This window comes from Mchenga conophoros, linkage group LG22 (assembly GCF_057382185.1).
Source record: "Mchenga conophoros isolate Kocher_MC1m ecotype Shallow Benthic linkage group LG22, M_conophoros_male_GT1.1, whole genome shotgun sequence".
Taxonomy (NCBI): Eukaryota; Metazoa; Chordata; class Actinopteri; order Cichliformes; family Cichlidae; genus Mchenga; species Mchenga conophoros.
This window is the reverse complement of record NC_140546.1, coordinates 27,930,612-27,952,268: the sequence shown is the minus strand read 5'-3', so window position 1 is coordinate 27,952,268 and position 21,657 is coordinate 27,930,612. Positions and strand designations below refer to the sequence as shown.

The following is a 21,657-nucleotide window of genomic DNA, read 5'->3' as shown; positions in this document are numbered from 1 at the left end:
GTAGCCTATATTCACTTCCGACGATGGTCTGGATTTATAGCATATTTCTTTAATTGCACACCGTTTATTCTGTGCCGTTGTACTCTGTGAAAAATGCGTGGCTAGTTAAGTGTAAAACCCTATTGCCTGAGTCTCAGTAAACTTCAATAAATACAGCAGGCATTGCTTAAAAAAACAGAAGAAGGAGGAGGAGTGTGATACTACATATCCCACTATTCAACCGGTCCGCGTGAGTAACGCGAGCCAATCAGCGCACCGCTGCCGGACATCAGAGTGAGTATATAAGAACAGCGGGCCTTGCCGCTTTCTCTCTTCTTCCTGCAGTCTTCCATGTGAGCTGAAGTCCCCAAGAAAGAGCTATGGTAAGCTTTATGCTGGTGTTGTCGATTACTAAGGTCATGTGTCCAGGTATTTACATTAATTATGCGCAGCTTTTAAATCCAGTCCACCTTGACACAGAACTCATTATTTTTGTTTTAACATTAATATAGCGCTTTTAGCGTAAGTGAGTGAACGACCTTACGTTAGCTTGTATCTACAGCCATAATGCTTGACTAGTTAATACTTTGGGGTATGTAGTATAGTCTTGTTTTTATAATCAACACTTCTTGCTGACTTGTCATATAACTGGGAACTCGACAGTAGATATACCTAGGCTTTAGTGACCATGCTAAGGGTTAGCTATAGCTTAGCTTGCTGATAGCTTAGCTTGGACGCTAATGGGTTTGTACCACGTGGCCAGGGGTGGATCTTGAGAAATTTTCTTAGGGTGGCATGGAAATCAGACTAGGTGGTAAAATCAAAGCCATTTATGCTAGCTCATTTTAATAAACATTAGCCTTTAAGGCCTCTGACGTTAATAGCATTGATGTCATTGTAACAAACTTAAACTACCTTTAGAATCAAAATTAGACTAAATGCAGTTTGTTATAAAAGGTGATGGCACAGGCAACTGTTTTCAACATAACTAATCTTTAATCTTCTTTATTTTGTCTCTAGGGTCTATTTGAAATGGCAGTTCAACCTTGCTTCCCAATATGCAGAATGCAGGTGAGTCTTTAAATTAAAACTAGCTGTCCCATCGTGAAAAGGCTCCTATCGAAGCCGTTCATGCTCCCATGTAGCAGTGAACGGTCAAAAGGAAGCCGACATGAAGACTTTCACCGACGGTCGCTGTTCGGTTTTGAAAATGACTGCTACAGCAACATTTAGGGGAAGGACATTGATCAGTGAGCTATCCCAGGATTAAATGCAAACTTTCAAAGAAATGTAAGTGATTTGCCTTGTCTTCCAATAGGTACTGGGTGACACCAAAGGTGCAAGACCAAAACCATCAAATGAGAACACAACATGCAGGTAACTCTTCAAAATAATTCAGACAATCCTGGCTGTGATGACAAACTTGCCCTCACTGATCTAGTCTTGATTGAGACTTATTCTTCCTGAGCCACATTTATTAAAACTTGATGGGATTGACTGACTTTAATCAATGTTTGTTGGGGCAAAACGACTAACCAAATTTTCTTGTTAGGTGAATGGAGATCTGTCATTTGTAAATGAAAACTGCTCATTCAGGTAAGAGTTCACTTTTTTTTTTTTTAAAAATATTAAAAGGCCACTTATGTCCCTGTTCCAGCATGCTATCCTAAGGGTCGGTGCTTGTTTGTAGCTCCATGCTCTCCAAGTGCATGCAAGAAAACAGGGTGGTCTTTGACTGCTGTGGCCACTCTGTGCCATCAGCAGCCACTCAGCTGTCCAACAGACATCTGCTAGAAAAATAGACTAAGCTAACATGCAACTTGTGATCTCACTTTTTTTTATTAAATTTTAGGCGTCTATCCGCTTGACCTCTTGGTGTTGCAGAGCTGTAACAAAGTACATTCACATCTGTAATTTACAGGTATGTTGATGCTGAAATTGGTCAGTGGTTATTTTGATCTATGATGACCTTAATACATTGTTGACTTCTGGATGAAGCTTGCGGATATGGGACTGAGATCAGTGCATAATGAGAATGTTTACAAAAAGTTTCTGAATTTGGCTAACCTGAGGTGTTTATTTTTCAGGTATGGTGCTACGTTGGGAGTGACGTGACATTTCCATGAGAGAATTGCTGCCAACTTTCCGGCTAGGCACAAACACTACTGAAGAAAACCAACTTGGATCGGAGCTTTCTTGCAGCTGTGAAATGCATGAATGAGTTGACCTGGCTCTTTAACCTCCTAAGACCTGAACTCTTCCATGGCATGCGTTTTTTTTTTTTTGTTGTTGTTTTTTTTTTTTTTTTTTTTTTTTTTTTTTAAAATGGTCTAAATAAGCCAAAAATGTGAAATCCACATATGTGGACGCCAGGTCCTAAGAGGTTAAGGGCTGAACCTAAGAAAATGAACCCTGTGTGTGACAATTGCAGATTGTAATAAAACTGACTTGACTACCTCTGGAAACTTGTCTGTAACATGATCAAAAGAATGGAGACATTGAACTATGCTACAAACTGTTTGTAGCACATTTATTTACATTAAGGCCACAACAGTACTGTGGTGGTAGAGTGGCATCAGAAACAAAAGTAACAGTTTCTTTACAACAGTATGCCACAGGTGACAAACCCTGTGAGAGTCAATGAAGCAGGAGTAGAAAGCTAATCACACACCATGTTGTATGCCTGCAGTAGGTGACCTAATCGGAGACCTCTCGACTTTGCGTTGTACAAAAAGCAAAATAGGTAGACTAAAGTCACAATTATTGCTTGCTTGTTGCAATAAATGTGACGACGTTAAGCTAAACTTCAGCTATGACCCATTAAAGTAAACTTACAAGATAATCTGGAAACCCATAACTCCCATGTTAAACCAGTTTCTAAAGTGCTGTTGTAGAAATGAGTGACAACTGAAGTTAACCACTCCAATTCATAGTTCTGTAACATTTATAGGAAGAGCAAAATGAATAGTAACAGTTTAAATTTTATTTAAACACTATGGTTTTCAGTGGTGTTTGTTTCATGAGCGTAGTTTAGAGCTGAAAGTCCCATAACTTAATCCGCAGCTGCCTGTAGTCACTTCTGTACTCTAGGAAATGCCAGCCCTATCTGTGAACAGTACAGTTTTCCAACACTTGAGACAACTGATGGTAGGACACTTAATTAAGATATCTTCCACAGATGGGTCATTCATTGGAGAGTGAAGGAAGTTTCAGTTCTGATATCTCGGAGTCTGGTGTGCTGCTGCCGCTCCGATCGCTGTATGTGTCCCTGTGTGGCACAGAAGCAGTCTCAATTAGTATGCATACCTTTAGAAAATGAGTAAACTGAGACATACACTCTATTTACCGTGGAGATAGACGGCAGCCTTTCTGTAAGTAGCTCTGCAGCTTCCCCGCAGCAGCAAGCAACAAACCAAGGTAGGGGGGTGATGGCTTGATGGGACGTGAAGTGAACTCAGGATGGTACTGCACACCAATAAAATATGGGTGATCTGGAAGTGGAGAAAACAATTTTAAACAGTCTGTTGAAGGTTTCACAGAAAAGGTTGATATATTAAAACTGAAAATAATTCTGTTTGCTTTTCTGTACCATCAAGCTCAATGACCTCCATCCTCTCTCCTTCCACATCCTGACCTACGAACCGGAAGCCCTTCTCATCAAAGTGGCTCTTAAGCTCAGGGTTGACCTGTTCACAAAAACAAGGTATACATTTGGATCACAGGTTGAGCAGGTGACCAAGATTAAATGCGGCGCTTTGGGTTCAACCCCGGATTGGCCCTTTGCTTATACGTCTGTCCCCCACTAACTCTCTATCCAATTTCCTGTTTCTGCACTGAACACTTAATGATGATGAAATATTAGTTCAGCATTACCTCAAATCGATGTCTGTGCCTTTCATCCACATACTCTGCATCTCCATAGAGCTTTCCTGGAATACAGAAGAGCTGTAAGCACAGAGCAACAGTTCATCACCGGCTGGTCCAGGTTGAACTAAAAGCTTTTCTTACGCAGTGTGCTGTTGGTGGTTTGGAAAATGGTCCGTCTTTTCCCAAGCCTCATGGTGCCACCCATCTGTCCGGGGTTGTGTTCTGGCATATCAATCACCTGCAAAGATTAAAATGAAAGGATGGATTTTAATATACAGTTACAGTGCATGCAGGAGTCAGGTTGTTTGTGCAATGCATAAAACTTACCACAGGATGCTTTGTTTCCGGGTCAAATTCAGTCGAGTTGGCATCTAAGTATGAAACGGAACAATATGCCATTAGTTATTTTAATCAACAGTCAGCCACCAGTGCCCACCTTTTATGAGTAGGAGATGCATTTCAAGCTGAAAACTGACTATGCTTTGAAGAAAGCTCCCATTCCCACACCTCTCTCAAATAACTATGCTGTAACAAACACGTTTTGACAGACTATCTTCTGTATTTTCAAGGTTCAATGTTAGCATTACGGCTGCTGCAAAGTTGACAAGAAGGCGGACACTGGCTGGAACCAGTGTTTATGGCGTGAGTTTATTAATTTATTGAAGTTAGCAGTAACGTTTTTGAAGATCAGAAGGCTAGGTTTAAGTATTATAGGAACCGCCTTTACAAAACTAAATGTACAAGAACTGGACTGATGCACAGCGGGAACAGACATCTGAACCTTTGCTGGTTAAGCTGCTAAAGAAACAAGTACTTGTTTCCCCCCCCAAATACATTTCCAGGCACAACTGGCACAAAAAATTTGCCCAATTCCAGGCGAACCTTAACAATTGAGATCGAGGGTATTGCAGGAAAATCGGGACTTTTGACTGAAAAACGAAGTAGGCAATGTGGTTCTTTTTTATTCCTCCACACACAAGGACACACAATCAGATTATAATGGTCCTCTTTGGATCTACCTATACGTACCCACAAACAATCTCAATGATGAAACTTAGCATAGATATAGATCCTATGTTCATTACCTATCCATCCAAAATTATTGTATACATGGAACAATATACACTTTTCATCTATGAAATTTCAATCATTTATTAATTACCTACATCACTCAGCATTCACATTAAAAGGTAATGCTGCTTTGTTTCTTCTTCTTTACTGTGAAGATAATATCAAAAACATTACCTGTCCAGCCGAGCACGTTCCTGGCAAACTCGCATACAGCCAGCTGCATTCCAAGACACACACCTGCAGAAATATGAACACCAGTCAAGTAGTGTTTCTGATGCTGCTACTTACTGACATTAAATATGGAGTAAGATAATAAAACATGTAATGTGATCCACAGAAACTCTTGTACCGAGGAAGGGTTTTTTCTGTTTCCTGGCCCAGTTGATGGCATGAATCTTTCCTTCAGTTCCCCTCACACCAAAACCTCCAGGAACCAGGATGCCACTGAGGACAGTGGAAACATTGTCATGTTGATAAAAGTTCCATTTTAATATTCAGGCTAGATTATCTAGTGAGACAGGACATTGTGCTCCTATAGGGCACTCACTCAGAGCTGCAGAGTTTTTGCCACGCCTCGTGGTATTTCACTGGGTCCTCCTGCAGAGTGCTTGGCTCCAAATTAGCAGAGTCTATATACTGAGAAGAAGAGATGTTCACAGCTTACATGATTGGTCTAAAGGCACAAGTCAAGTTGTTTAAAACAACCCCCCCCCTCCCAAAAACAAACAAACAACCAAACAAAAACCCCAAACTAAAATCAACTATTTAATCACTAATCATAACTATCAACACTTTCCCCTACTCTAGAGCCGTAATACCTTTAAACTTCAGGGTACTGCAAAGACTGTCATAGCCATGGAATACAATGAGGAAGGACTAAATCTAGGAGGAGCTGGCTTCACTTTGAACCATGTCTAGATCATTTGAGACTAAAGACTATGATTCTGTGTACATACCTTAACCTCCAACTTGTGGCTGATGGCGAGTGCAGAGTGTTCGAGAGCCTTTATAACAGAAGCATAGGAGTCTGAGAACTTTGTGTACTTCCCCACCAGTGCGATAGAGCAGTGCTCTAGCAGTCTGTCTGACCTGTGAGGAAAAATATGGGCATCCATTTATTTCTCGGTCTTCTCTGGAGGACAATGACTTCTCATGGGAAAGGTTCAACCCACAAAGGTGCTCACTCACCTGTCAGACATCTCCTTCCATTTAGTCAGCATCTTCCTTGGTCTGGTCTCTATTGGCATATTCAGTCTCCTGCTCAAGTAGCTCACCACACCCTGATCTTCCAGCAGTAATGGCACTCTGTAGATAGATGACACATCGTGCACACAGATGACCTGGAAGAAGACAGGTAATCAATTTTAGATGTTTATGGAGAGAGCTTTATGGCTTAATCGAGCCTGACAGGTGCTTCACCTACCTGCTGAGGCTCCACGTGGCAGAACATTGAGATCTTTTCCTTGACAGAGTTCTCCAGCGCAGTTGTACAGCGGCACATGATCTGCCAGTGAAAAACAAACAATCAGAAAAACCTTTAAAAATCCAATTCCGAGTTTGTCCAAATTTGAACTTCGCCACATGTAGCACACATGAGGCTGGGTTCAAGTAAGAAAATATGTGTCCTCTTGCATGACTTCTCTTTTTAAATTTATAGAAATCTGTGTGAGCACCTTTCTTAATCTTACAGTCCTGATTATGTGCAAGCTGGCAATGGCCTCCATCTCCATTCTGACTAAATTTCTCTTTTTTGTACTGTGACTTGTAGGCAAAGAGGCTTTAATTTTTCCTTGATTTAATGTTTCAGCAGGATCATGTCCATTCTGTTTCAGAAAAGCTTCCCAGGAAGTTAAAACCATCATATCATCAATGCAGAGTACCAGCATGAACGCATCACCCCACTATACCAGTGATCTAATAGTCTTGCTTTATCCTTTAACGGGGTCATGTTTTAGTGCAAATACATCATGTACAAACACAAAACTGCTTGCAATATTATCAGAATGCTAGCACTCCAATTACTAATCACAGTTAAGGGTCCGTGGTTGGTTGATGGTGACTGTACAAAGAGTTTGCACAATTTTTCCATACAGCGGTAATAAATGGTTAATCCATTTTTCATTTGAAGAAGCAGATTGGAGCAGCATTTAAAGTTCAGGCACCTGAAGTGTGTCAAATATGCAAAAAACAAAACAAAAAACCCCAGATAATCAGGAAAGAGGGCAAATACTTTCATGGCACTCCAATCCCTGGTTGCCTATAGTGAAATTATGAATTAGGAGTCAAAGAATCTTTTGCACATAAAACATCTGGGTTTCAACATGTAAAATATGCCACTCAAAAATCCATTTTAATTCAGAAATGTAATTTAAATGCAAATGAGGCATCAAACATGTTTATGTAATAGCAACTCACTCACCAGATCAGGAGACAAGCCTAGGCCTCTCAGCTCTCTCACACTGTTCTGTGTCGGTTTGGTCTTTTGCTCTCCTGTTGCGCTGGGCTGGACCACAACCATGCAAACAACAAACCGGTACATAATGAGACAGTCTACAACAATCACCCTCTAAAAGCTAGTTTCATTTCTTAGAAGTATCTAAGCAACACCTCATTAAAGCAGAACAAAAATCTGGGCACAACTTTCAGTATTTTTCTTACTAAATACTCACCTTTTTTGAACAGGGCTGAATAAGAGTGCATATTTGCATTAAAGCCACATTCAGGTATGCAGCAGTTTCACATGTTCGTTAAATGTAAGGTGAGATATAAAAGTATGGCTGTCTTACCTGTGGTATCAAACTGACATGAATGTTACAGAAATTCTCCCTCTTCACTTTAAACTGGAACTGCCTGAAGGCCTCGATGAATGGCATGCTCTCTATGTCTCCGACAGTCCCTCCCAGCTACAAACACACAAACACTGGCAGTGACCATCAAGGCGGGGGGGGGGGGGGGGGGGGGGGGGGGGGGGGTTACACAAAATAATAGAGCTAGACCCTAATGACATTTAATCAAAATACAGGGAATCTCTGGTGATCAATGACAGTTATTCAGCCCTTAACAGCCTATTGATATTACGCTTTATGGCATACCACACTCCTGAAAATGTACCAAGTGAGACACTATAACAGAGCAGGTTATCCTACCACACTCATGAGTTTTCCCTCCTGCAGACCGATGGTGTGGACTATAATTGGCTTTCAATACTGAATAGTAAGGGTGGTTTTTTTTATGCTCACAGTGTGATCCCTGACGCATATGTCGTGCACCTCTCGATTTTTGAAACCTGGCACATTTGGCTGGAGCTGTCGTAGCTGGGCTGAAGACACGAATGTATTATCATGCCAGTTTTTACTGCCATTTTAATTACATTCCAGCACAGAAGCTCAGAGATATACAGAGGGAGATTGCGTAACTATTTGAAACCCCCCCCAACCACCTGAGCAAGTTGCATTCCCACAATCCATCCCTCTGTATAGCCAAACAGTTATGTAAACAAACACCAAGCAACATAAAGTCTGATTGATGCGTCACGGCTACTATTTTCTCTTCTTGGACGTTCTGTAGCAGACGAGGTCTTCCCAGCTGTTAACCCTAAAATACACTGGATGTTGTTGTGGTGGTTTTATACTCAGAAGTAGGGCTGAGCTATATCATACCGTTCACGGTAATACCGGTGTAATTTTGGGCAATGATAGGAAAATGAAATATCGCGATAGAATATGGGTAAAATGCGCATGCGCAGTGCCTTTGTTTACATACGCACGCAGAATGAGAAGAGTGAAAGCGGATCGTTGAATGAAACGGATGAACCAGAATTGGTTTGTAAAAATGCTGCAGCTTCAGTGGTGTGGAACTGGTTTAGCTTTCACGTGCAAACGTGAAAGACCAACACCCCTTTGTATTGGTCTTTCACGTGCAAACGTGAAAGACCAACACCCCTTTGTATTGGTCTTTCACGTGCAAACGTGAAAGACCAACACCACTTTGTATTGGTCTTTCACGTGGAATTCCAATAAAATTGATTCATGTTTATGGCTGTAATGTGACAAAATGTGGGAAAGCTCAAGGGGGCCGAATACTTTTGCAAGCCACTGTATTTCACGGGTTATCCTACCTGGCTAGCTAGCATTACCCACCACGCCATTCTAACGTGTAATTATGCAAATGTAATAATACATGTTATTGAAAAGAAACCTGTTTTTAGGATTAAGAAATCAAATCAGCATAGAAAAAAAATGCTTTTTTCATATAATCATACTTCATTCAAGCAGCCAGCCTACCTCAATTACACACACTTGAGGTTCTATATCGTCATCATCAACTGGCACTTGTGCCTGTTTCATAACCCATTCCTGGATTGCATCTGTGATGTGTGGCACCACTGGAAAAGAGCAAAGCATAAAATGCGTGTTCGGTTAATGACTCATCTTTGACATTACCATCCTTCTCTAAATGACCTGACCGTTGCATACCCTGCACAGTCTTGCCCAAGTAGTCTCCCCTCCTCTCCTTGTTGATGACTGACTGGTAGATCTTGCCCGTGGTTAGGTTGTTGTCTCTTGTCAGCCGGATGTCGAGGAAGCGTTCATAATTCCCCAGATCCAAATCAACCTCGCCCCCATCATCCAGCACAAATACTTCACCTGGACAGAGTGAGGGGTAAACAATTAGATGACAAGCCTGCACGTGTTCATTTATACTGAATATCTCTGCTGACATACCGTGCTCATAGGGCGAAAAAGTGCCTGCATCTATGTTGATGTAAGGGTCAATCTTAATTGCAGTCACATGCAGGCCACATGACTTGAGGATCGTGCCCACACTGCTTGCAATGATGCCTTTGCCGATACCTGAGATGACTCCTCCAGTTACTAGGATGTACTTCATCATTGTTGCTCTGATACCTGGAGGTAAATGAGTGATTAGAAAGCAACAGAAACCACTAATAACTAGTCAGACATTTAAAATAGTCATTTTCAGAAGCTTACCTGCAGTAACTTATTGGCCCACATTAAATGTGAATTAATAATTCTTTGTTTGTGATAACATATTTGTTCAGTTGTAGTTGCTGTTCACTTTTCTCCAGGCACTTTGGTCTTATTGATGCATTCACTGACCATTGTTCCTCTTAAGACCTTATCAAAGTAAAGGTTCCTAGATAGGCTATTATCATATCATGCGATAAGATGAAATACCAGAATTGCCAGACAAAAACAAAGATAAGATACGATTATAACAATGTATGGGATGGAGCTGGACTCCCTCAAGGTGGTGTCAGAGAGGCGGATGCTGTCCAAGATAAAGACAATGTTGGATAACACCTCCCACCCACTCCATGACATGTTGGTCAGTCACAGGAGCTCGTTCAGTGAGAGACTCAGATTACCGAAAAGCACCACTGAACGACACAGGAAATCATTCCTGCCTGTGGCCATCTCCCTGTACAACGCATCCACTTAACACACTGTTTGCTGCTACAGCTACACATGTTTCTTTTCCAACTATTTATTTATAAGTGACTTATGTATGTATGTATGTATATATATGTATATATTGTACTATTCTTAGTTAGCATATTGTCTGTCTTGTCTTAATGTTGGTTTAAAATGGAGCACTGTAACAAAAAATAATTTCCCCCAGGGATCAATAAAGTATTCTGATTCTGATGTAGCGTATTAGCATATATTGGCTTCAACCTCTAGTTGCGGTTAGCCATTACTTTTGAGCAGAGGTGTGGACTCGAGCCACATGACTTGGACTCGAGTCAGACTCGAGTCATTAATTTTATGACTTTAGACTTGACTTGAAAAAATGTTCTAAGACTTGTGACTTGACTTGGACTTTTACACCAATGACTTGGGACTTGAATTGGACTTGAACCGGTTTACTTGAAAAGACTTGATATTTTACCCCAAATATAAAATTTAACATGCATATTATATAGAGATTGAAAATGTGACGTCATTCACGGGTAGAACCGCAAAGGATTCTGGGAACTCGTGGCAAGAGGTACTAGCGCACACAGACTTTCAATTGAAATCAGTTATACAGCGATAAAAAGAAACACAAAAATGGCAAGAAGCTGTTGTATTATTAACTGCAATAGCCGGTCGCATGACAGCCACGGGAAGCCGACGGGTAAAGAGATCGGTTGTTATCGGATTACGTCGTTGAAGAGAAATTGTTCGAGCCATGTTTCCGAAGTAACAAAGACGCGACGGATGGCCTGGATTGCAGCCATTCAAAGATCAAATATAACATCCCAGAACACTCCAGCTCACAGGTTAATCTGCTCCAAGCATTTCCACACAGGTCAGTCTGCTGTTGTAGTTAATGCGTCATTTTTCTTAACATAATTGGTGATATAGGTTACAAGCAAGTCTGGCGCTGAACAGAAATTGTCGCGCTATGCTCCTTTATTTATTGTGCATAAATAGTGAATTGTCCTGACACAATATTGCGTTTCGCTTCTGTTATTATGGTACACTGACAAAAACACATACTTTTATTCACAGGATAAAACAGGTTTTTGTATCACTAATTGTCCAGTACGATTACAGCATACAATATTATTGTCACTGCTACATTTCTGTGATGCTACCAGAAATTATTTCCACTACTAATTAATTATCGTTGAGCTCAAAGGTCCTATTAATAAACGGTTAAGGAATGTATATTTATGACGACGATTTGTGAGACTGGTAAACTTATGATACGTATGATGGTCTTTCGTTCTACACGGTGCATTTCAAGGTCCTGCACCCATCCGTCGGTAAACTGTACCTGGGCTTGTTGCAGTGACCTGAAGTTACTAAACTTCATGAGTGTGTGCACTCACTCCAAGAACCGTATAATTATAAATATGCATATAAATATGCTACGATGAGATAGCTGACTTCATCTAACTAGCAAATGTTGTCCAGGCTACGTTGGTGATGCAGTTTTTTTTTAATGTGTATGATATTTTTGTCATGCGATTTTAAAGCCGGTCCTACAACCGCATCCAAGAATAACATGCAGCTTATCTCAGAACTGTCGGTGAAAATTATTCTTGGAGCTAGGTTTAATTGAGCTGCATTTTAAAGAGGTGCAATTTCACAATTTGTGTATATTTTCTACGTTCACTATTTTGTCATGTGTTGAGAAAAACACAGATTTAAAAATTACATGGTCTAATATTTACATTTAGCATATAACTGCAACATGCTTTTTTTTCGTTTTTTTGAATGACTCGAAAGGACTTGAAATTCAAAGTTTCAGACTTGTGACTTGACTTGGACTTTTACACCAGTGACTTGAGACTCGACTCTGACTTGCCTGACATTACTTGAGACTTGACTTGAGACTTGAGGATAAAGACTTGAGACTTACTTGAGACTTGCAAAACAATGACTTGGTCCCACCTCTGCTTTTGAGCATGAGTGACTACAATCTTGTTTCCCTTAAACAGTTATCATGTGACCAAGCCAAATTCTCCTTTGTTCAGTCTATGACCAAAAACAAAAAAATCACTGAGTGTCTTCACTTGTGTGCGTGCGTCTGTGTGGCTTCTTTGTAGAATAACTTTAGCATACCAAATAAAGTGAAGCAAATTGCTACCTTCCTCCTAGGGCTGTGTTGTATCATATTGTACAAATTTTTATGCTATATAACAATGTTGTATTGAAAAATTATTGCTATAGCAAAATCATCAATCACACATAAAGTGCAACCAGGCAGCAAAGTCTGGGATGCTAGTAGCTGGTGTATTATAATTGTAACCCCATTGTAAACAAATGACTCCACTGGGAGTCGCTGAAGCACTTGTTACATTACATACCACATGCAGAGCAAAATGGATGAAAATAACTGATGTCACTTCCATATTGCAAGTTAATGGCAAAATCCTTTTTGTTTTCTTCCTCAACTTGAGTCTTAATACAGTGGGATATATGACAGTGAATAATCTAATGGTACCATTTTAATGTTTTTGATATATAAGACCAGTTGTGTGTCTGTGTTCTAATAATTTAGTGGAAAAAAAAGGTTTTGTCTTTTTAGGTAAACTTTAACCATGTGGGACATGTGGCTGGTCAAAACAAGATACATTGCTAAAAATAAGAACTATTTTAAAACATTTTCTTCATTTTCATACCAAACTCTACTTGATTGTGAAGGAAAGGCCAACTTGCTAAAGAATGAAGTAGTTAAAAGCTTTGGAATTTGGTGAACCTCGAGTTAGAAAGTTTTGCGGCCATTATCATACATTGTCATACTGCCTATTGAGCTGCGTTACATTGCAATATACGTATGATGTGCAAATGTTTAACAGGAAAGCTAAATATGAACAAATCAGTATTCAGCAAAGAAAAACTCAGTAAAGTTAACAGACCAGACCACGTATGTCCTCCTCCTTGTACAAAAAAATGGACCCCACACTAACACACTTTTGTTGTTTTCAGGTAAATAGAACTTAAGTAAAAATAAAAGTAACGTTACATAGGCTCGAAGGTCGACAACTAAATGTGTTTCAAAGTATGTCTAAAAACATACTGTGTCGTATTACAACCCTGAAAAACTTCGGGTTTTTTTTATACATGAAGCATGGCTCTTAGGGAGCACGAGCAGACCGCGCGGCACAGTTGCAAATTGAAGAAAACCAGCCGGTACAACTAGCTTTTAGCTAATGGTCAACATCGTTACGGGAGTTATTTTCAGCTACAGCAGACCAAGGCGGTCGTTAGTATCTAAAATAGACAAAGGAGATGCTTAAGATTAGCTAAACAAGGTACCAATTTCGTTAGTTTCTTTAACTACAAAGGGTGGCTAATGTTCCATTTCTATCAAGCCTGCCAAATTGTTACGATACCCAACAAGGCTTTCAAAATAAAAGCGAAGTTGGGTATTTAAAAACGCGCACATAACAATTTATATTCTCAAATTTCTAAACGTTGCCATCCAAGTCTAAACTAAGCCCTATGTTTCTTGTTACGAGAATGTGAGTCGTAATATAACCAATCATTTCTACAATAATATTAAGAAGAAATTCCGAGTAGAATTTTATTTTGTTTTATTCTTACCGGAAGCGAGACGTATTCGTTTACCTTGACATAATTTTCTACCTAGCCAACCACAACCTCTGTATCTCTATCAAATTTCAACTCACCGAAATATTCCGCAACCAAAGACTCCTCTGTAAAAGGATCGTCAGCGACGCAAACAGTTAGCAGGACCTTTCGAAATTTCGAATTTTGGTACTGTGATTCCCTAAAATCCTATCTATCCACAAACTAGCCCCACACGTGTATGAAGCACGACTGAGGGCTGTTCTACGTCATTCAACACACTTACGACAACGATGTTACCTTCAGGTACGCCTCGGAAACTACTGCGGCCTTCGGGGGAGTTTTTGGTTTCCACGAGGTTGACCAAATAAAAGCCTGTATGCATCCCTGTATGCAGTTCAGCACAGAGGAATCTGACTAGCTGACAAAAGACAAACACCTATTATCATAGAAAAATGCTGATACTTAAATAAAAAAGAAAAATAAACAGAAAACCTACCTGATGCAAATTAATTAATAAAATGGGGACTTTATTTCTGAGAGGCCAGACAGAATAATTGTTAATCACATTGTCTATAGAACCACTTTTTTGTCGTTTTTTTTGTGCGATTAAAAAAATGTATTTATGTTTATTAAGTCCAATTCCTCAGATTTACAATGACCTTTTTGTTCTTTGTTGTTGTTTTATATCATTGGCCCTTGAAGGCAACACCGTTTGTATTTTTAGATCAGCAGGGGGAGCTCATGTTTCATGGTTAATGGGCGGAGAGGGAAAAGATGGCACCCCCACCCCCCTCACACACACCAGGCATCTATCTGCCTTATATCATCTTGCTTGGAGTCCCCTTGCATTGTGCATATTTTAAGTAGCTGAGAATCTCAATGTCTTGCACAATTTATGTGAAAACAAATTTGTTCACACCGCATTCATTCTTTTAAGTGCACACTACACCAGAATAAGTACAGCACAATCATTGTTCAATAATAGAATAAGCTATGGTGTCCTGACAATAGACGTAACAGTGTATCAGTGTGAATCCAGTGATAATGGATGTTTCACAGAAGCAACAAAGCAAAGCTCAATTGGTCCTGGAGCAGAAACACATAAATGGCTCGAGGCAGAGTTGAGGTTACAGCACACCAGCTCCCCCTTCTCCCACTGACACAGAATGAGACTTTATACAATAAATGACCAGAGTGCAAAGTGGTTAGTTACAGTGTGCTGCAGAAAGGTCAACGATCTTGTGGTGTAAATCGTGGTGTATAATCTTCATTGTGCTCAATGAGATATGAAGTCTCAATTTTGCCACACTGTGACTCACTCAGGTTGAACAACAAGATGTCCACAGCTTGTTTGGATCATCCACAACTAGGTTCATTGGGTGCACTGTGTGGGTGAGTGCTGCAAATTAAAATAACAAAAATGAGGGACTTAGTGACTGATGGCTGACTCACAGACAGATAGCTCCAGAGCTGACTGATGCTTCTGTGTAACACCCAAATCATACTTGTGAGCCTTAGCAGCCAGCTTAGTCTCTGGAATACAGGAGGGGGGCTTAATGAGAGTTTTAATTCATTTTTGACCAGCGCTGTGATTGAATTAAACTCCCACAGAAGGGCTGGATCCTCTCCTCACCACAAGCCATTTCCTCCTATTAGAGATGTAACAGAAGCAGCAGGCAGGGAGGCAGGTCAGTCTGATATGACTGTATTTTTTGGGGGGTAGTGTTTTATGGAAACATATAACAGGGCTTACGTGTCTGCTGCTAGCTTCACCTTGTGGTCTGCTAATGTGTTGATGCAGCTGCATGGTGTTCTGTTGTACATTTTTAAGGAACCTTTTCATTATGCGGGAAAAGAAATGACCAATGTTTTCATCACAAATATTATATTAAATATACAATACTGTCCAAAAGTCTAAAACCACCTCTCATATCTTCATGTTTGACAATAGCAATAGTTCTCTGGGCTTTCTAAAGGTCTTTTAATCTTTAATCTTGTAATTTTTTAAAAGATTAAATATTTTAATTTTGTCCCTCTTTTTTGAGCTTTTAATATTTTCTCAATATGCCTTATAATTTGCATTTCAAATCACAAAAATACTGAAGATTATACTCTTTTACAGGCAGAAAATAATATTTTTGTACCAACAAAGTTACTGTCAAAGAGCTGTTAGCCTATAACTTGGCATGTCTTAGCATGGTTTGGAGTTGTATTTCAGTCAGTTCTGTCTTTCCAAACATGTTTCCAAAACTGATGGAATTATGAGCATAGAGAAGTACCATCAGAGTTTGATTCACCACGCAATACCATCTGGAAAGAATGTGATGGGCAACAACTTAAGTTGTCAGCATGAAAATGATCCAAAACTCACTGGAAATATAGTAAAACCACACCTAGCTAGCATAACATACAATGGGAGACTATCAGTCATGGACTGGCCTCCTCGAGACTCCAGACCTCAAAATGAGAGATAGCTAAAGATTTTTGCACAGTGCTGTAATATTTAGTTCGCCCCACATGTATCACTGAACCTCTGTCAAAATATTGCCCAGGTTAGCCCAGGTTAGCTTAACCAGAATTAGCTTCAATAGCGTCATGCTATTGCTCTCAGGTACAATTAAATGTGGTTGAAATTAAATAAATACAACCAGTAACATAATTAGGGCAGAACAGATACATAGATTTTAAAACCATTTAGATTTTTTTCTCCAAGACCAGGAGGTCATGTTTCTACTGAAAGAGAGCTGACCTGTGTCTTCTTGTTTCACATTCTTAATGTCTAACAGCTACTCTGATTTGCCCAAAGCCCAAAGCATTGCATTTAAAATGTGCTTTCAGTTGTATTTTGTAGTCCAACATAGTCAGACTAGCTGTTCACATTTCTCTAGGCTAGCCTCAACACAAACTCCAACTCTGTACTCTCTTTAGTGCTCCATGTATATAGTCACACTTATTCTATGATGGTGGATATTAAGGTTTAGCTTGCTATTTTTTGTGACTTCCATCCGTTCTTGGAGCAATTTTGCACCAAGAAGGAAATATATATTTTTATGTTATACAAGCAGTAATTACATAACATAAAGAGTAGAAGAAGGGGCAAGCAACCTTGCTTTGTGCAAAGTGAAAATGTATATCACATTGAAGATCACTAATTACTGTGTGTTTTCTTTGCTTAACCTTCATGTGTGACCTAAACAGATGTCTAGTCAAAACTACGTGGCTATGTATGACCTTTAATTTTAAAGTTGTGATTCCTACAACTGTGTACTTATACCTGAGAGGGATATTTCTTCTGCTGACAAATTTGAGTGTGGGAATATTAGACAAAATTTCTTCACTAAAAGTATTAAGTCATACTGAATCTGCTGTAAAACTAGGGTCTGTGGTGAAAAAAAATATAAAAATCTATACTACTTTGTTTCATAGAAGGTTGACACACCTTTATTTTTGCTCCACTGCTGAATTTTTCCATGTCCACTTTCATTTCTTCCATATAGCAATATTATCGGGTATCTCAAATAAGGTCAGCCGTAATCATTATCCTTTCAAAATCTGTCATGTTTTATTAACTTACTGCTTTTCGGCACACAAGAATATTTCTCCTACTTCATATCTTCCTGCTGCTCCGCTTCCTGCTTTGCTTAAGAAACTCATGAGCATCTTAAGAGCCTTCCAACCAGTTTTACTTCAGAAAAGAAGAATCATTAGTTAAAATGCTAATTAAAAACCATTCTATGACTAGTTCAACAATGGGGGGAAAAAATCTGATGTAACAAATAAAAAACACTTGCGTGTAATAGATTATTACCTCAAATATATCCAATTACAGGTCACTTCATTGGGTACACCAGATCATTTGCATGTTAATGGAAATATCTGATCAGCCAGTCACATTGCAGCAACTCCAAGCCTTTAGAAATATAGACATGGTCAAGATGAGCTGCTGAAATTCAATCCAAGCCTTAGAATAATGGAAAATTCTTATTTAAGTGACTTGTTTTTTGATGTCAGCTGGACTGGACTGAATATTTGAGAAACTGCTGATGTATTGGGTTTTTCCTGCGCAACCATCTTTAGGGCTTACAGAGAGTGGTTCAAAAAAGTGAAAATATTCAGTAAACAGCAGTTAATTGGGGGAAAAAATGCATTGTTGATGTCAGGAGTCAGAGGAGTATGGTCAAACTACTTCAAGCTGATAGAATGACAACAATAACTCCAATAACTACTTGTTACAAAGTATGTAGAAATGTATTTCATAATGCAAAACACATTGAACATTAAACCATATGGGCTACACAACAGTCAGCTAAAACAGGAAACATTGGCCATAATTCACACATCCTCATCAAATTAGATAACAGAAAATTATAAAATGTTGCCAGTCCTTTAAATTTCTGCTGCAACATTCGGATGGTTGGGGTAGAATTTGGTAACATGAAAACATGGACTGATCCTGCCTTGTATCAATGGTTCAAGCTGGTAGTGATGGTGTAATGGCGTGGGAAATATTTTCTTGGGACATTTTGAACTGTTTAAGCCTCAACTATACTTTCAGCATCGATAACTCTGCTTGGATGTGCCCATGTCTGAGTGGCTTAAATTTTGCCATCAGGCAGTGAGTGTGACGATCTGTGCGGACATCCATGTATCTGGCCTTTTTTTTTTTTTTGACTGCACAGACCAGACTTGTCCACCAAGAATTTACATTGCAGTGTACCAACTGAGCATGCACTCCAGATGGCAGTCTAACAGGAATGATTATTTGGTCATCAGGTAAGTCCAGCTTTCTATGTCTGCAGTGGAGCATAATCAAGGCTTTAGTATAATCGAGGCTTTGCGCATCTTTTAAATACCACAACCTACCTGAGTATTGTTGCTGACCGTGTCCATCCCTTTGTTATTACAGTGTACACATCTTCTGATGGGTGCTTCCAGGGTGATAATGTATCTTGTCACAAGTTCCAGTCATCTTAAACTGGCTTCTGGAACATAACAAAAGTAACTTCATTGCATTCAAATGGCCTCTGCAATCATCAGTTCTCAATCCATCAGAACAACTTTGAGTTTGTGGTGGAACAGTAGAGTCACCTCATATGCAGCCAACATAACTACAGCAACTGCGCGATGCTATGATATCAATATGGACCTGTGTCTCTGAGGAAGCTTTCCAGCACCTTGCCGAATCTATGCCATGAGGAATTAAGGGAGTTCTCAAGGCAAAATAGGGGCCAACACAGCACTAGCAACTTATGCCCATGAAGTGAGTGTATACTTAAAAAGTGATTTATTAAGGTTAACAAGACTAATAGTAAATTTGCAGTATTTATTTATTTAATGCAATTTGTCACCATCACATTGAGTAAACATTAATTATCAAAATAATTTACTGCTTTAGGTGCAGTGGAGACTTGCTGTGGAGGCTGTTTCCAAGCCAGTTTGTGTACACTGCAGAGATCAGTGTTCCATTGTACTGTTTTGAATTGTTTGCAAAGACATGTTGCCAATTAGAATACACTGAATTTTAAACTGTATATTGATTGCTGACTTGTTTCCCAGGCATTGTCCACTGAGGCACAAAGAACATAACATTTTTTCATAACAAAATCAATAACATTTAATCAGATATTTACCGCCAATTTAAAATACTGATCACATGTTTTGTGTGTTGTACTGTGTTATATTGTGGAGTGTCTCTGAATTATCTATGAAGACCAACCTTTTCTATTCTGCTATTTGCAGTGGTTAAGCAGTTTTCTGTGGTTGTTCTGTCTTGGTTGCATTTACAGCTTATAATTTCATACCAGTTAATTGATATTTAGCAATTACCCAGTTACTTTGAGTCAATTTAACAAAGAGTTTAATGTAAAACATTTTGTCTGCAAATTTTTTAATACTTATTGTGTATATTTTAACATACTATCGATACTTTCCTTGTTGGTCCTACACTTTTCTCTCTTATTATTAGGGTTTGCACATAACTGATTTCTAATTTAAATATGTACAATCAATCTGATACAGTATATCACAAAAATTAGTACAGCCCTCACATTTTTGTGCACATTTCGTTATAAGGGCAAGATCAAAGTAGCATGGAGGGAGGTTAGCCATCTATCAGAGTTGCAGAAAGGTGCGACAAAGAAGGTGCATAACAAATACAGCAAGCTGTCCATACCTGAGGCACGTCGGGATGTCATTCCGACTGGAGAAATGTAGTCGGATGATAACAAAGATATATATATATATATATATATATATATATATATATATATATATATATATATATATATATATATATATATATATATATATATACACATACATATATATATATATATATATATATACACATACATATATATATATATATATATATATATATATATATATATATATATATATATATATACATATATATATGTACTGACCAGTGATTTAAATACCTCTCTGATTTCTGATTCAGCCACGACATCAAAAAAGGCCTGGTCAGACGTCGAGGGTGCTGCCAATCTATTGTATCCAAACATAGCGTAGTGGTTAGACTACACGCCTTTGGAACAGAGGATCGCAAGTTCGATTCCTGCCTGGGGCGTCTGTATCCAGTAAGGGCGTTGTTGGAATGCTACTACGCAAGTAACCCCGGCGGAAGGGGCTACATGAATAGGATGAGGGACCTATGGATTCTTCGATACCCAACATCCACAATGACGGCGAAACAACTAGTAGCTCAGTGTTCCAACATTCGAAAGAAGGGACTGCTCTCACAGCTAGAGATTGACGAGGTACAACACAAATGCTACGGCAAGGAGGAGTCAGGACGCCAGGTCAGGGGGGAGATATCATCACCCCCACCCGAGATTGGGTACATAGCCCCAAGTGTGATAGGAGAAGGATCGTTGAGTGCGAGAGGAACTGACCTGAAAAATAGGATCATGGCCAAGCTTGAAACCTGGATCCCCCGTAGCCGGTTACCAAGATTACGTGAAGTACCCTCAGAAGGTCTGCTAGATGATGTTAATGCAGCACTACGGGCAATACCTACAACCACGATTACCGACACTAACAAGCTGATCTACAATACGGCAGCAGTGATCAGTGAGATGCTTGGCTACAAGTTGAACAGCCACAAGGGGCAGTACCCTCCATGGAGAAGGAGGCTAGAGGGCAAGATCAAAGTAGCACGGAGAGAGGTTAGCCAACTAACGGAGTTGCAGAAAGGTGCGACGAATAAGGTGCCTAAGAAATACAGCAAGCTGTCCATACCTGAGGCCTTGGAAACTGCCAAGCAAAGACTCACAGCCTTGGCCAGCCGCTTGAGGAGGTACACAAGAGAGATAGAAGGCAGGAGAATAAACCAGCTGTTCTCCACAGAACCAGCAAAGGTGTACTCTCAGTGGCAAGGGAACAATAAGAGAACAGCACCACCAAGGCTGGAGACGGAGCAATACTGGAAGAGCATATGGGAGAAGGATGCAACCCATAACGGCAATGCTCAGTGGCTAGAGGATCTGAGGGCAGACCACAGCGACCTCCCTGAACAGGGTCCAGTAACCATCACAGTGGCAGATATCCAAGAAAGGGTCTCCAGTATGAAGAGTTGGACAGCACCAGGGCCCGACATGGTTCACGCCTACTGGCTGAAGAAGCTAACTGCACTCCACGAGCGTCTGGCAGCACAAATGAACCAGCTGCT

The 21,657-nt window shown here is 39.7% G+C and overlaps 1 protein-coding gene, 1 long non-coding RNA gene and 3 other non-coding genes across 6 annotated transcripts; 4 read left to right on the top strand and 1 right to left on the bottom strand.

Moving 5' to 3' along the window:
* Nucleotides 1–260: 260 nt before the first annotated feature.
* On the top strand, nt 261–2,436 carry LOC146549647 (uncharacterized). Its single transcript, XR_014890571.1, has 6 exons — nt 261–362; nt 1,000–1,050; nt 1,298–1,356; nt 1,532–1,575; nt 1,832–1,900; nt 2,067–2,436. It is a non-coding gene; the product is annotated as an uncharacterized LOC146549647 (long non-coding RNA).
* LOC146549650 (small nucleolar RNA SNORA16B/SNORA16A family) lies at nt 1,088–1,225 on the top strand. The gene has a single exon (XR_014890579.1). It is a non-coding gene; the product is annotated as a small nucleolar RNA SNORA16B/SNORA16A family (small nucleolar RNA).
* Nucleotides 1,634–1,764, top strand: LOC146549649 (small nucleolar RNA SNORA44). Its single transcript, XR_014890587.1, has one exon. It is a non-coding gene; the product is annotated as a small nucleolar RNA SNORA44 (small nucleolar RNA).
* LOC146549648 (small nucleolar RNA SNORD99) lies at nt 1,933–2,004 on the top strand. Its single transcript, XR_014890596.1, has one exon. It is a non-coding gene; the product is annotated as a small nucleolar RNA SNORD99 (small nucleolar RNA).
* Nucleotides 2,429–14,252, bottom strand: LOC146549646 (CTP synthase 1). Of its 2 annotated transcripts, none has more exons than XM_085263503.1 (18): nt 14,066–14,252; nt 9,642–9,824; nt 9,393–9,563; nt 9,201–9,301; nt 7,704–7,820; nt 7,337–7,420; nt 6,341–6,421; nt 6,106–6,257; nt 5,874–6,006; nt 5,465–5,553; nt 5,267–5,361; nt 5,092–5,154; nt 4,174–4,217; nt 3,988–4,084; nt 3,853–3,908; nt 3,569–3,665; nt 3,326–3,470; nt 2,429–3,247 (listed from the first exon to the last, which is right to left on the bottom strand). In XM_085263503.1, exons 2-18 carry the CDS (start codon nt 9,808–9,810, stop codon nt 3,163–3,165), a joined length of 1,779 nt encoding a protein of 592 aa, XP_085119629.1. In that variant the 5' UTR covers nt 9,811–9,824; nt 14,066–14,252; the 3' UTR covers nt 2,429–3,162. The 2 variants fall into 2 exon arrangements, with proteins under 2 accessions (XP_085119629.1, XP_085119630.1); XM_085263504.1 differs by lacking the exon at nt 14,066–14,252 and adding an exon at nt 9,909–14,009.
* Between the last annotated feature and the right edge of the window lie 7,405 nt (nt 14,253–21,657).

Bases quoted from the DNA above. Each gene is read 5' to 3' on its own strand.
- LOC146549646 (XM_085263503.1), bottom strand. From the start codon at position 9,810: ATGATGAAGTACATCCTAGTAACTGGAGGAGTCATCTCAGGTATCGGC. The intron at 6,422-7,336 runs GTGAGTGAGTTG...TTTCACTGGCAG, and splicing joins TAGGCTTGTCTCCTGATCTG to ATCATGTGCCGCTGTACAAC. The intron at 3,909-3,987 runs GTAAGAAAAGCT...TCTGTATTCCAG, and splicing joins AACCACCAACAGCACACTGC to GAAAGCTCTATGGAGATGCA.